At 42.2% G+C, this 16015-nt stretch overlaps 1 protein-coding gene across 1 annotated transcript in view; it reads right to left on the reverse strand.

The window, feature by feature from the left end:
* Positions 1-16015, reverse strand: part of EPHA4 (EPH receptor A4) — a 186579-nt gene that overhangs the window by 19167 nt on the left and 151397 nt on the right. Inside the window, exons 9-11 of the mRNA XM_084847095.1 lie at positions 7343-7401; positions 5717-5830; positions 4942-5127 (exon numbers count right to left, since the gene is read on the reverse strand). Of these exons, the coding sequence (XP_084703221.1) occupies positions 4942-5127; positions 5717-5830; positions 7343-7401 (359 nt within the window). The remainder of the gene's footprint in view (positions 1-4941; positions 5128-5716; positions 5831-7342; positions 7402-16015) is intronic.

Genomic DNA, 16015 nt, shown 5'->3' on the forward strand with positions numbered 1-16015 from the left:
GATTAACACTTTAGCTGACTCATTGACAAGGTCTTTAACTACGGCACACACCAGAGTCTCCAGAGAATATAAGAATCCATAATTGCTCACTAAAGAGAAATGGTGATGCGGTAATAGACCCAAATAGGCCTATTTGCACTTGGAGTAATGTAAAGATAATTGCATCATTTGCTAGAGAATTTGTATGTCCGTAGGCATTTAGCTGAGAGAAATCAAAAGTTATGGTTTGAGGGATGCAGACTGTCAGCTGAAAGTGGAGATTCAGGTGTGGCATAAACAGTAATTTCCCTTCTATTTACTTAATTCATGCCATGTAAAAACATGCGTTATCCATTTGCTCTATACTGAAGGAGGCATGGTCAAATTAGTCAATGAACTATATTGCAGAGACGGTCACATTTAATAAAAATGGCCAGCTGAGAATGGCTCGCAGCTGATGATACACTGAATCCATTAAATGTTACATTTAAATGTTATCCATTAAATGTTATCCATTAATATATTTATTAATAGTTGCTATCCCTATGCTCATATTACATGGCTCTTAAATAATCTTGCAAAGATATTCTATGTAATTTCCTTCTCTGAAGTTCTAACGTGTGAGTGTGCCTAAAGATTGCAGAAGGTCTATGGTTCTTAAAGATTGACCTGAGATAGAACTTTATAACTAGGCACAAGGACTTACGGGGGAGAGTAACTAACTTTTCCAGATTTCTCCCAGTCTAGATTAGTTTTAATATGCCCTGTATAATCAGGTGGTGGTGTCTCCCTACAAATATTGTGAGGGATACTTGTTTAGGGAAATATAATTTGCTCCTGAGCTGATGAGAGATCCAGCTTAAGTGAAATCACTTTTTAATTGAACAAAAAAAAACACCAGTGGGATCTGTTCAAACTTTTGGCAAGGAAAATTAGGTGCCTGTGAAATATTTTCACGCCGAAAACCTCCTATAACTGTTTCTACATTTGCACATTTTTCACTCAGCAGGTTGCCTCCACTTATAATTCTACTAGGAGCTCCTATTTCAGAAATAATTTTTTTATTAGAAAACAATATGCTAAGGAACATTAATAGCCTGTAAATTTTTCACCTTTCCATTTTTATTTTTAGTTAGGGACAGCTGGCCTAAGGCCAGCCTCTCTGGAAATATAGATGTTCATGATTCCCTTGCCACTCAGCCAGTGCCAAAACATTCAGCTCCCTGATCTTATTCCACATTTGTGCATGCAAACCAGTCTCTATGTGAATTGGAAATCAAGCATCTGTAGCCCTAACTATCTTATTTGCACGAACAAAGGTTTCTTCCCCACCCCCTCTCTGTGTGCACAAAAATCTAGGACAGCTGCATCAATATAAGCTTAGAAATTCTGGCCAGGAATTCAAATACTTAAAGGCAAAGGCTGAAGAAAATCATCCTCTTGATGTCTGAACATTCACCCCTCCCAATATTCATCAGTGAGAATGGAACCCACTCAGATCCAATCTGCATATCTCTCCATGTCATTTACTCTTTGCAACTGTGACTAGAGTCACTTGACAGAACAAATAGATCTAAATGGGTTTTAATTAACCTTCCGCAATCAAAAAGTACTTTGTCAACTTAAAGAAATAAGAGACACTCTTCATTTGAATATATTAATGCATAACTCCATTAGTCATTATACCTAAGCAGAGTAGTGTTGATGTGAGAGAAAGAGGTATAGAGACACAAGATGGAGTTAAAGCACTGCCTTATCCTATTGGACTGTGGTTTCTGGAGTCAATGTGTGTGGAACTTGCGTGGAACTGGATGATCTAAAGGGATCCAATGTTTGATGGATTTTGATTCTACCACCCTTTTGACAAGCAGTAAATAACTTTCTTATTGAAAGTATGATGCATTGGGCTCAGTGTTAGATCTGTCTGATGTAGGTACTGCTATTCTGTGACTGTAAAAGTAACCATACAATATAAAAAATATACCTGTAGAATCTACCCATAGACTCTAATCTACCCATACAGTCCAGCCGCAGCATTTAAACAGCTTGTCATCATGAAGTCAGTTATTTAAAACTCACCACTAATAATGTATTTATGCTCCTCACCCATCACTCCTCACTCCTCACCCATTACCCAGTTTCTCTCACCCACCCGCCCCCAAATTGGCCCCAACAATTTATCTTGAACCTCGTGTTCTAATTTCAAGAATCTTAAATGCACCCATTTATCGTCAACGCTAAGTAAACCTACCGGAAAAATTGAGATGAATGTCTCCTTAAGTAACCCTATTTACCAAATGGTGATGGCTCGGAGGTGCCTGCGCTGGCTTGTAGGAAAAGCATGAACTACAGGGAGCCTGACAACAGAACTCACTTGAATCGGCCTCCCACCTTCTGTTGGGAATTTTAAATCATTTTAATGCAGTGACAAGTACATTATGCAAATGCTATCTAGTCATTTATAACTGTTACAGCTGTAACAGCTTGGGGGTTAAAAGCCTCAGTGGGATTTCAATACAAAGATTCCCTTGTTGATTTTCTGTTTTACTTAGGTGGTATGAAAATCACTGCCAGTGGCAAACACACTGCAGTGGCCAAAACAGAAACATCTTCTTGAAGGGACTCTGCCTGTAAAAGAATTTAAACGGGTTATTTCTTAATTTAAGGTTCTGTGGAATTTGGGGAGATCCTGTCTGCCAAAGACAATAGCAGCTTGGTACAAAGGCATTCAAGAGCTTTCTTAAACTGCTGAAAACTTGTGACTTGAAATGTAATCAATGTGTCACTGTATGCTTTTAAGCACATTTGGATTTGATGAACTGGAGGGTTTTAAAAAAAATAATTGGTATAGGTAAATGCAGAATTTCAGAGAAAATTGGCAACCATATACTTTCAAAATCTTTCCGTGTGTGTGTGTGTGTGTGTGTATATATATATTAAAGGAGTGTTAAACTTAATATTTACACTCTTGATACTGAGTCAGGTCATTGATCCAGTATTGTATACTCTGATAGTAGCACTCCAGAACCTCAAACAAAGGTCCCTTTACTGGCCTGCAACCTGAGATTTTATTTATTTACTTAATTTATAAACTACCCTTCATCCACAGAGGTCCTTCTAACCAGAGATGATGGGGATCAAATCTGAAAGTCTCTGAACATACATTCTACTGTATACGTGAATGGGGCAGGCATGTGAAAAGAAATACATGCTCTCCACTCTTTTTTCTAGTTTTGCCCTTACAGATTGGGACAAGCTGTACACAACTACTTAACTTCCAAATAAGACAACTAGTTAACAAAAGAACTCCGGGGGCAATATCCTATGCTGCCACTCCAGCTATACCACTGACTGAGCACTAGTATAAGCAACCCCTAGCGCAATGCCAACAGCAAAAGCCCATTGTGCCAGCATACACTATTGGTGTTGCACTAGAGGTCTTTTATGCTAGCACAGGAGTGCAGAATTTCTTTCAGCCTGAGGGCCAAATTCCATTTCAGAGAAGCTCTTGAGGGCCACATTCCAGTGGTTGGCAGAAAGGAGAAGAGAAGCATGCATCCAAGACTCATACCACTAGCTGCCTTGAAAGCAACAACAGGCAAAGAAAAGCCATTTATATTATGTTCACACAGATTGCAGTGCACTGACACTTTGAGACTTTTCTGTTTAATTTATAATCCCTAAGACAACACAAGATGGTGGAGCTAAGGGTCTTCTGCTATACGTTTTGAACACACTAGCGTGTTAATGCTGGCAGAATCAAGAGAAGTGCACCAGTAGTGTTAAACACCTTTGCAATGCAGAAATGCACCTGGGATACATACAGAGAGAGTGTGTGTGGGGGGGGGGGCATGCGAGAAAGAGCGCTCCTTATTATGATGCTCACATGAGGACATTTACCCCCCCACACACACACACACACACATATATAAACATTCTGTTCCAGAACTGGTAACTTTCCTGATTACATTTAAAAACTGCAATGACAAATTTAATTGACTCATCAAACCAAATCATTCACTAAGGTCTGCAAACCAAATAAAAAACTGAAGCTGAAATCAAAAGAGGCATTTTCTTTTTAACAATACTGGTCATGTTTTACTGCTACACCCAGAGATCTATCTGGAGCAGGGCCATCTTAAACAATCAGGGCTTCTACAGCATAGTTTTACTTGGTCTTTACTGAAGCAGACCTGCACAAGCTTCACAGGTGCATTTCAGTTCTGGCCTGAAACCGTGACTGTTGGGTTTCACTCTACTCTTACTGAGACCAGAGTTCACTGGTACAGTGAATGCTAATTGACTTTAAAGTGGGAAGAAGAGGGGAGGGGAATATACATTTGACCAGGTGTTGCTTGGAATGGAAGCAAATACATCAAACACATAAATCAGAAAGCATATACAAAACAAGTCTCATACTAAGGACAAGGATTATTTTCTTTTGAAAGGCCTGCTCTGTCTACATCTGTGCCTAAATACTTCAGGCATACAGCACTGCAGGTTTATTGTGCTTTGCTTCTTATAAAATAGTCTAGGTGCTTTGATTACCATCTGCTTTCCCCCATCCTATAAAAAGTCATCTCGATCCTAAAACATTACTTTCAAAAATACCCACCTGGCATACCAATAAAAAGACATGGAAAGTCTCCTCCAAACCACAGCATCCTTCCACAACACTCCCCCTTCACCCTTAAACATTGTAGTATTATGTTTCTGTGTATAAGTATGCACAAGTTGCTTGGAGATAGGGTATCAGCGGCAACGCTACAACCATTTATAACTGACAGTAAGATTAATGACTAGCCCTGCACTGATTTCCTCCTATTAGCTATCAGTGGATCTGTTCCATCTGTCATTTCACAGCAAGAAGGGAGAAAGCCCCACATTGATTTAATTTCATATTAACTTCCAAATTGTCCTGGTCAAAGACATGGTTGCTCATTGGGGTCATGGCCTGCTTACACTTAGTAACTACGCCTTCCAAGTGGATGATGTTGGGGTGGTCAAACTGTCCCATAATGCTGGCTTCACTCAAGAAGTCCCTTCTTTGTTTGTCAGTGTATCCAGCTTTCAGAGTCTTGATAGCAACACAGATCTCCCTCTTTCCTGGCACCTTGAGACGGCCACTGCAAACTTCACCAAATTCACCTGCAGAGAAGGAAAAAAACACAGGCCAACCATGAATGAAACCGTTGACACACATAAATCACCATATGATTTCAATTCCATGAAGATCTGTTTTAATTGATTTTATCAAGATGTTAGAAGACGTGTCTTAACTTTGGCTATGATTGTACTTTCTGGTTTTCTTTAAATATATTTTTTATCTTGTTTGGTTTACTTATTTTATTTATTTGAAAAAATACAGTACAATATCATTAAAAAACAAAACCAACAACGAAAGAATTGTTTGATTCAACTAAACTCATTCACTGATGAGCTGAAGACTGCCTCCCCTCCCAGTGTGTAAACTATTCAAACATGTTTGTAAACCACCTTAACAGATCACTATCCCACCTTAAACCACATGGTAGAAAGGTGGGATAGTAATCTGTTATATAAAGAAATAATTAATAATTGGAGAGAGTGCAGGACAGGAAGGCCTGGCGTGCTATGGTCCATGGGGTCACGAAGAGTCGGACACGACTGAACGACTGAACAACAATTCCAGTAAATTAAAAACCACAGTAAGCCTTCCATCATTTTGAATACATTTGCTAACATGCTTTGAGCTTACCAACGCCTATGACTTTTTCAATCTTTATGCAGGAAGCATCAATTTCTTTGGCAAATTCTCGCACAGCTTGGTTGGGATCCTCATATGTAAAGGGATCTACATATGTTCTAACACCTGAAATGCAAAGATGCCTTGGTGAAATGACTGATCTACATATGCAAGTAATGTCAGAATGAAGGAACATTGATATATATCCAGAGCGTGCTTGAATGGCAGAGTGAAGCAAGAAACACGTGCCCCCAAAGATTCAGGAATATAGTGTATTATGCAGAAATATGTCTTTATTTCTGTCCAGATATTCAAATGAGTAATCTGGCTTTGCCCTGGGGATTAGTTGCACTGATAACCAAAATGTGTTAAAGGCATATTATATAGCAAAGAGCATTCTCTCTCTTTCTCTCCTCTCTCTCTCTCTCTCTCTCATGGGAGAGGGTTCTTGAGTTCCAAAACTAAGCCTGAGTTCTCAGTAGGTTACATCGGGAACTATAATGAATAAGCACATCTCAGATTAAATTTCCTTTTGAGTCTCTCTGCCCATATGGAAGCAGCCTCAACAGGGAAATGGCCAGAAGGAGTGATTCCTACAACTTCTATTCCCAAGGAAATAAGAGGAGAAATGAGAATTCTCTACATAACCTTCCCCCCCCCCCAACCCTCCTGGAGATTACTCAAAAGATGTTTTTAAATGGCAAAATGCTGATCAACTTCCACTATGGAGGAAGCTTTTACACATTAAGCTGTGTGAATAGCAACATGGCAATGGTAACCCAATAAGTAATTACATAGCAAGTCTTTTCACATGTAATTTTTGAGCAGCAACACAGCTGTTCAGCCCAGCAAACTGGGAGGGATTAAAAAAAAAAGTCATATTGGCTGAGAAGCATGGGTATCTATGTGACAGATTTCTGTATGCTCCAGATCTCTTCAATCTGCTTTAGCTCCTCTTGCTGAATCCCAAACAACTGTATAAACTCCACTTGGAGTACAATTCTGTACATCTCAAGGGTAAGTCCTACTGAGGCTGAGGTCAAGGGGGCTTAGTCCCAGGTTAGGTGACTATACGATTGTTGTCTACATTTTTAAAAGTTTGGCTCAGGGAGCTATTACAGAGGACATGGGTGGGAATGGCACAGAGGCATGAAACTCTTGTAGTTACGTTACATGCCTCAATATGTCACAGTCAATATGTTTAAACCCCACTCCATATCATCCAGGGTGGAGGAAGGAAAAAAAAGAAATTCTGAAATACTGTGGAAAAGAGATGTGGAAGTATGTCGTCATGTGTTTCAGTCCACAAGACATCTCAAAAGTGAAGTTTCTTTCTCCTACTTCCTAGGTCAGTTTAGAAACTATGTTGTTCACATACAATTACATGCTGTTTTTATAAGGAGCTGTTTGCATGTGCTGCATGTTTACTTTAAGCTACAAATAATGAATCTACATAAACAATGCAGCATGTGGACAGGGACACAAATGCTCAGCTTTGGAGAAAGAAAACTGAAAACAAAGAACTTTTGGAAATAGTCATGTCTAGGGAAATGCCATTTCTTATTTCCTAAGCTCAAGAACACATACAAGACATGCTTTATGAACCGGATCAGAAAACCAAGCACTGCTGCCTTTTACCTTGATTCAAATGTTTCTCCTCATCTGCTTCTTGCTTGGCCTTACTGTACTTGCTCCGTCTGTTGGAATGGAAAAGAGCATTACAAATCAAAATAAATATCTTACTTAGTGGTGAACTCAGAGTCTTCTGGGCTTGCCAAGACGTGAATTGCTAAACCTGCCAAAACCTGTTTTCTTTGCTACTATAGTAGATGACCTAGCCTAGACCTGCCTGCAGCACAAGGGGTTGCCACACTGCTTGTACTGCATTCATTGTTACTATCAAGTAAATCATTGTTGCATTTTAGAAAAAAGAAATGTTTTCTGCTCATGTATCTTGCTTCAAAATGTAGAAATATATGTGGCCAGATTTAAAAAGGTTAATTAATTCAGGTTTCTGTAGACCTGCACGACCGCAAAGAAGTGAAGGAATTTAAATGTGTAGTCACCAGATTTGCAAGTAAAACCTGGCTGATATTTCAATGTAAACTGCAAACATATACCTGATCTAGCTATTTTCACTCTAAACATGTGCATATAAATAACATACTATTCTACAGATGGATATTAAGACTATTCATATTATTACAACACATGATAATTGTGATATTTATAATGTGATATTTATAACTTTAATTTTCCAAAAAGGCCTTTAATAAACAACAGCAGCATAGATCTAAAATAATCTAATTAAAGAAGGCCTTTGGTAAGGGAGGTGCTTTCAAATGGTTAAGAACTACGAAGTTCAGCTGATTCCAGCATCTCTGCAAGTTGTCAGAACCTCAGGGTTTAGTTTGGCCCACAACAGGAAATTCTCAAAGCACAAGTACTATTAGCAATTATAATTCAAAGTTTCCCCATACTGGGACCACTGCTGCTTTTTGTTGTTTTTCCTATGGGAACCTGTAGCATTTCCTACTATTCATACCATAAGAAGCATTTTTGGGTCAATTTGCCAACCTAAAATAAACAACCACCCCGCCCCTACCCTCCTTTAGATTATTTAAGCAATTTTAAATTTTTACTATGTGTAAGAATACAAATTTAAAGGACAGTATTATGGAGATGCAAATGTGCAAATCTGTACAAAATGTGATCCAGTGTTTCCAGAAGTAGTAAGAATAACACATCCTATGAAGACTGTACAGCTGATCCTAAGACTCCTACAACATGCTATTCCAGCTGCTACATGAGCACACCACAGATGATACATTATGGCAACATTACAAGCAGAAACCATGGGACAAACACAGTGGGAATTTATACTGAAGGGCAGTACAGAAATGTCTACAATACATACATATATACATACATATTTAAGTATTTAAGAACAAGGCAACAATCCACAGGCTGCTCACTCTACAGTAGGCATGGCGGAGAATTCCGCTACGGATTTCAGTGAGGCCGAATCCACTGGCATTCGGCCACCCGAAACCCGTGGCGGAACGGCCTCCCACCCCCTGCCCCCTGCGGAATCCCCCCTGGGACGAAGCTTACCTGGGGCGGATGTTCCAGCAGCGGTGGCTCTGGCAGCAGCTCTGGTGGCGGCGGCGGCAGCTGGTCTCTAGGCCGGCTGCTGCAGCCGCAAATGGCGGTCACCATAGTGGCCGCCGTTTGCGTCCTGCCAGGCTGCCGTGATAGGCTACATAAGTATTTATGTAGCCTATCACGGAAAGAGCAGCAGCGCAAACGGCGTAGCGGCCGCCGTTTGTGCCCCTGCTCTTTGCCGTGATAGGCTATGTAAATACTTACGTAGCCTATCACGGCAGCCTGGCAGGACGCAAATGGCGGCTGCTATGGCGGCTGCCATTTGCGTCTGCAGCAGCTGGCCCTGGCCGGAACTCCGGCTGTGGATGGCTCTGGCCGCGGAGCAGAGCCGGCCCAGGGAGGATTCCGGGGGGAGGGACGGAGTGCCTCCCCCGCACCACGAATCCAAGCTGCGAAAAGGAAAGTGACTTTTGTACATCCCTACTCTAGAGTGGTCCTCCCAACCTAGTGCCCTCCAGATGTATTGCACTACAACTCCCACTGGGATGATGGGAGTTGTAGCCCAACACATCTGGAGCGTCTGGAAGGCTGCTCTAGAATATCCCTATTGATGTTAACAGAATAGCCATGAGCTGAATAGATTGTGTATCACAGCTGACTTGAATTAAACACACACACACACACACATACACACACACACAGAATCTTACATTGGAACCCCTATGCATGATTACATTATGCATTCCTATGGATAGGAATAATGTAACTTAAAAAATCCTCTTCATTTTGCTTTATTGTAAAAACACCACACACACAGCTGCTACAAGCTCCAAAGAAGGGAGCAGCTAAGAGGAAGCACAAGGAACACTTTTCAGTCCGTAATTACAGCTTATCAGCTTCTAATAAAGGCTTCCCAACCTACTATTTGCCTCAGTTCTACCTTTGTCACCTGTTGAGCTTTTGCTCATGGTGGAAGACTGCTGGGGCCTATTGTCTTGAAAAGATACTTCTCTCCTGCTTCTCACCCTTGCTGCTCATTATTTAGTCCCTAGGAGGGCCTGGGAAGTTCCCAGGATGCCTGAGGAATGCTGGACACAAACTGACATTCACAGACAGCTCACCTGAACAGAAAGAAACCTTTGTCACAAGTATTCAGTTCCGTAATTATAGGGATTTGGGTGACAGTGATTAAATGGGGAGGCGGGGTTCAGGAAGGGAAAACAGGCACTGTGAAAAACGGCAGGGGTCAGAGATCCAGGCAAATCTACAGGTGGGACTTTGAGATAAAGAAAAGGTGGGCCTTAAATTCTGACAGGCATGCTCCGCACATGACCAAGTGAGAGCCAAGGGCTATTAGCAGGTATTGTAGTGAAACAGCATGATGCCCACATGCTTTTCTCCTAGCCAATGCATCGGAGCTGACAACTTCAGCATTCACAAACCAAAGTGGGGAAACAAAGGCAGTCAAAAGCTTAGAGTTTCTTGCATAATGTGTTCAAGCAGAAGGATATGAGGATGCAGCATGCTGAAAATCATTACTGCAGGGGCCTCAGTGGAACTCCAGTCACTTAATTCTAGATACTTTGATTTAAGTAGTTTATAATGATAATAAAAATAGCCTTTAGCAAGACATCATCCAGATATAAAAGCAAAACTAACAACCCACTATACCATTCAGTTCCCTTTTTAAAAACACTTGGCAGCACTGTTTTCCAGTGCACTTAAGAAGAGAATTTGGAATTCTTTCACTTTTATTTATTTATTGAAAATATTTATATCCCAATCTTCCATTGTAAAAACCCCACCACCATTCAGGGCAGCTTACAAAATGTTGAAAGCAATAAAACGACACCGTAAAATATCAGAAGCATTGTATATCAGAATGATCTACTTGCAGAATGAATCAACATCAGGTTTCCCAAGAGATAACTCGTTAACCAATGGATACATAGGCAGAGTTGGCTTCAAAGTTGGCCAACTGCCCAAGACCCAACTCTGGGTATTTCCTTTTACAACTCAACAAAAACAAACTCAGGAGGCAATTAGTTGAGTTGATTTGGAGATGATTTGCCCACATGAAAACACACTCTTTAGCTGTGTTTGGTGAGATCTGCTGAAGAATACTGACCCGGTTCGCATGTCATGACTCCCATGGTTTAAACAAACTATGGGTTAGTCATGACCACATGGGAGTGAGTGAGTGTGCTGCCTCTTGACCACTTGACTTCTCCCGATTTGTGAAACAACCTAGGAACTCTCGTTCTTGTGTTATTCTCTGTGATGTCAAACCCAGCACTGTGGCTTGTTGAGGGAGAAACAACCCAGAGTTTTAACCCAACAAAAAACCATGGGTTCCTGGATTGTTTCGCAAAGCAGAAGCAGATGAATAGTTGGGAGCCAGCATGCTCATTCACTTCCACTACTACCCATGGTTTAAACACCCCATGGGTAGTTGTAATGTGAGAACCGGGTTATTCAGTCCTCTATCTATCATTTGCTTTTCACAGAATCATAGAACCATAGAATAGTAGGGTTGGAAGGGGCCTACAAGGCCATCAAGTCCAACCCCCCGCTCAATGCAGGAATCCAAGTCAGAGCATCCCTGACAAATGGCTGTCCAGCCTCGTCTTGAAGGCCTCCAGTGTGGGAGAGCCCACCTTAATCTGCTTTAATTTGTTTTCTGCTGGCGAAGGGACTTGCGTAACTCAGTGAAGCCATAAGCTATGCCGTGCAGGGCCACCCAAGATGGACAGGTCATGGCGGAGAGGTCTGACAAAATGTGGTCCACTGGAGTAGGAAATGGCAACCCACTCCAGTATTCTTGCCAATAAAACCCCATGGAACGTATCACAAGGCTAAAAGAGATGACGCCGGAAGATGAGCCCCTCAGGTCGGAAGGTGCCCAATATACTACTGGGGAAGAGCAGAGGGAATTTCCAAGTAGCGCCAGAAAGAGTGAAGCGGCTGGGCCAAACCCGAAAGGACACTCAGCTGTGGATGTGTCTGGTGGTGAAAAGAAAATCCGATGCTGTAAAGAACAATATTGTTTAGGAACCTGGAATGTAAGATCAATGAATCAAGGTAAGCTGGAGGTGGTCAAACATGAGATGGCAAGACTGAACATCGACATCTTGGGAATCAGTGAACTAAAATGGACAGGCATGGGCGAATTTAATTCAGGTGACCATTATATCTACTACTGTGGGCAAGAATCCCTTAGAAGAAATGGAGTAGCACTCATAGTCAACAAAAGGGTGGGCAAAGCAGTACTGGGGTACAATCTCAAAAACGATAGAATGATCTCAGTACGAATCCAAGGCAAACCATTCAACATCACAGGAATTCAAGTCTATGCCCCAACCACTGATGCTGAAGAAGCTGAGGTTGATTGGTTCTATGAAGACCTACAACACCTTCTAGAACTAACACCAAAAAAAGATGTCCTCTTCATCATAGGGGATTGGAATGCTGAAGTAGGAAGTCAAGAAATCACCGGGATAACAGGCAAGCATGGCCTTGGTGTACAAAATGAAGCAGGACAAAAGCTAATAGAGTTTTGCCAAGAGAACATGCTGATCATAGCAAACACTCTTTTCCAACAGCACAAGAGGCGACTCTACACATGGACATCACCAGATGGTCAATATCGAAATCAGATTGATTATGTCCTTTGCAGCCAAAGATGGAGAAGCTCTATACAGTCAGTAAAAACAAGACCTGGAGCTGACTGTGGCTCAGATCATGAGCTGCTTCTTGCAAAATTTCGGCTTAAATTGAAGAACCTAGGGAAAACCACTAAACCATTCAGGTATGACCTAAATCATATCCCTTATGAATATACAGTTTAGGTGAGGAATAGATTTCAGGGATTAGACATGATAGACAGAGTGCCTGAGGAACTATGGACGGAGGTCCGTAACATTGTTCAGGAGGCAGCAACTCAATCCATCCCAAAGAAAACGAAATGCAAGAAAGCCAAGTGGCTGTCTGAGGAGGCTTTACAAGTAGCTGAGGAAAGAAGGGAAGCGAAAAGCAAGGGAGAAAGGGGAAGATATATCCAACTGAATGTAGAGTTCCAGAGAATAGCAAGGAGAGACAAGAAGGCCTTCTGAAATGAACAATGCAAAGAAATCGAGGAAAACAACAGAATGGGAAAGACTAGAGATCTCTTCAAGAAAATTGGAGATCTCAAGGGAACGTTTTGTGCAAAGACGGGCATGATAAAGGACCAAGAAGGCAGGGACCTAACAGAAGCAGATGAGATTAAGAAGAGGTGGAAAGAATACACAGAAGAACTATACAGGAAAGATCTGAATGTCCCTGATAGCCATGATAGTGCGGTCACTGAACTTGAGCCGGACATCCTAGAGAGTGAAGTCAAGTGGGCCTTAAGAAGCATTAGTAACAACAAAGCTAGCAGAAATGACAGTATTCCAGCTGAGCTATTTAAAATCCTAAAAGATGGTGCTGTTAAAGTGCTGTACTCAATATGCCAACAAATTTGGAACACTCAACAGTGGCCGCAAGACTGGAAAAGGTCAGTTTACATTCCAATTCCAAAGAAGGGCAACGCCAAAGAGTGTTCAAACTACCGCACAATTGCACTCATTTCACATGCCAGCAAGGTGATGCTCAAAATCCTACAAGCTAGGCTTCAGCAGTATGCGAACCGAGAACTACCGGAAGTACAAGCTGGGTTTCGAAGAGGCAGAGGAACTAGAGATCAAATCACCAACGTTCGCTGCATCATGGAGAAAGCAAGAGAATTCCAGAAAAACGTCTATTTCTGCTTCATTGACTACGCTAAAGCCTTTGATTGTGTGGATCACAACAAACTGTGGCAAATTCTTAAAGTGATGGGAATACCAGACCACCTTACCTGTCTCCTGAGAAACCTGTACGAGGGTCAAGAAGCAACAGTAAGAACCAGACATGGAACAACCGATTGGTTCCAAATTGGGTAAGGAGTACGACAAGGCTGCATATTGTCACCCTGCTTATTTAACTTATATGCAGAGTACATCATGAGAAACGCCGGGTTGGATGAATCACAGGTCGGAATTAAGATTGCCGGGAGAATTATCAACAACCTCAGATATGCAGATGATACCACCATAATGGCAGAAAGCGAAGAGGATCTAAAGAGCCTCTTGTTGAGGGTGAAAGAGGAGAGTGCAAAAGCTGGTTTGAAACTCAACATTAAAAAAGATCATGGCATCTGGCCCCATCACTTCCTGGCGTATAGAAGGGGCAGAAATGGAAGCTGTGACAGATTTTATTTTCTTGGGCTCCAAGATCACCGCAGACGGTGACTGTAGCCATGAAATTAAAAGACGCTTGCTCCTTGGGAGGAAAGCTATGGCAAACCTAGACAGCATAGTAAGAAGCAGAGACATTACCTTGCCAACAAAGGTCCGTATAATCAAAGCTATGGTTTTCCCAGTAGTAATGTTTGGCTGTGAGAGCTGGACTATAAGGAAGGCTGAGCGCCGAAGAATTGATGCTTTCGAACTGTGGTGCTGGAGAAGACTCTTATGAGTCCCCTGGACTGCAAGGAGGTCAAATCAGTCCATCCTAAAGGAAATCAACCCTGACTGCTCATTGGAAGGACAGATACTGAAGCTGAAGCTCAAATATTTTGGCCACCTAATGCGAAGAGAAAACTCTCTGGAAAAGACCCTGATGCTGGGAAAGACTGAAGGCAAAAGGAGAAGGGGACGGCAGAGGATGAGATGGCTAGATAGCATCACAGATGCAATGAATATGAACTTGAGCACGCTCCGGGAGAGAGCGCAGGACAGGAAGGCCTGGCGTGCTATGGTCCATGGGGTCACGAAGAGTCGGACACGACTGAACGACTGAACAACAACAACAACACTGAAGTAAATTACATCCATCCTCTCTGTCAGAGTGACAGTTCATTTCTGCTGCAGACAGTGTGGTAGTGCCTTGGGAGAGTGTGGAAGCACTTATAGAGATTAACAACTGGGCTCTGCTCACAACATGGTACCATTTGATGCCTCTACATGGGGGCTCTACACATAGTTGTTGAAGACTGTGGAGGCCCAGATTGCTCAAATTGCAGTGGCTATGGCCTCCCACATGGAGGTTCTGGTTGTCCCAGACAAGTTTCAGAGGCAATCATGTGGGGGCCACCATAATTGTGAACTGGGCTAGAAATAAAGCACTAAAGAGATTATTGGTCTGTTAGCTCTGAAAATGCTGGTCATACTTGAGGGAAAGGAGACTGATTTCAGTCACCCTCTGCTTCCTGTCAAGAGTTATGAGCACTCTTGAAGTTGACACCACTAGCCATCTGTTTGGTGATGAGCTCCATGTGCACAGCAGAACATGTGTTGAGTCTGTTGCATATGGGAGTCTCTGGATCAGGATCCATCAAATAAGCGCATATAGCATTTTGTTTCAGGGAAGGGTCATAGCTCGGTAGTAGAGCACATGGTTTGCATGCAAACTGTGTCGATGATTAGAGCGCAAATGGCAGAAGACTTGGAATGAATACAATCGAACTCAGTTAAAAATCCATTTGAGATCTTATCCTGCGGTGGTGATGGCGGTGAAGAAATCCTACTTCTCTGCCACCATTGAATCTCCTCAGTGTCGTTCAGCAGAGCTCTTTTGTGTGATTAAAGGCCTCTTGGGTATAGGCCTTGGAACACAAGAATTTGAACCCTCAAAGGCCCGCTGTGAACCATTTCCCAGACACTTTGGACACTTTGCAGATAAAATCGCTCATATCCGCGCTGACTTGGATGACATTGTTTTGACAGAGTCTGATATGGATGGGGCTGGTGCACCATCTAGTCATGTTATGGATACCTTTCAGCTTGTGCAACCTGAGGATGTGGACAAACTGCTTGGAGGACTGAGGTCTACTACTTGCCCTTTAGATCCTTGTCCATCCTGGCTTGTGAAATCTGCCAGTGCTGGGCTGGATATCTGGACCTCAGAGGTGGTAAATGCTTCCTTGAGGGACGGCAAGCTCCCTGCAGCTTTGAAAGAAGCTGTGGTGAGGCCCTTGCTGAAGAAACCAAATTTAGATCCCACGGTTCCAGATAATTACCACCCTGTGTCAAATTCGCCATTCTTGGGCAAGGTGCTGGAGTGTGTGGTAGCCTCACAACTCCAAGCAGTTTTGGATGAAACTGATTATTTAGATCCGTTCCACTCAGGCTTCAGGCATGATTA

This window comes from Heloderma suspectum, chromosome 3 (assembly GCF_057233095.1).
Source record: "Heloderma suspectum isolate Gila_16-S chromosome 3, 16-S_ref, whole genome shotgun sequence".
Lineage (NCBI taxonomy): Eukaryota > Metazoa > Chordata > Lepidosauria > Squamata > Helodermatidae > Heloderma > Heloderma suspectum.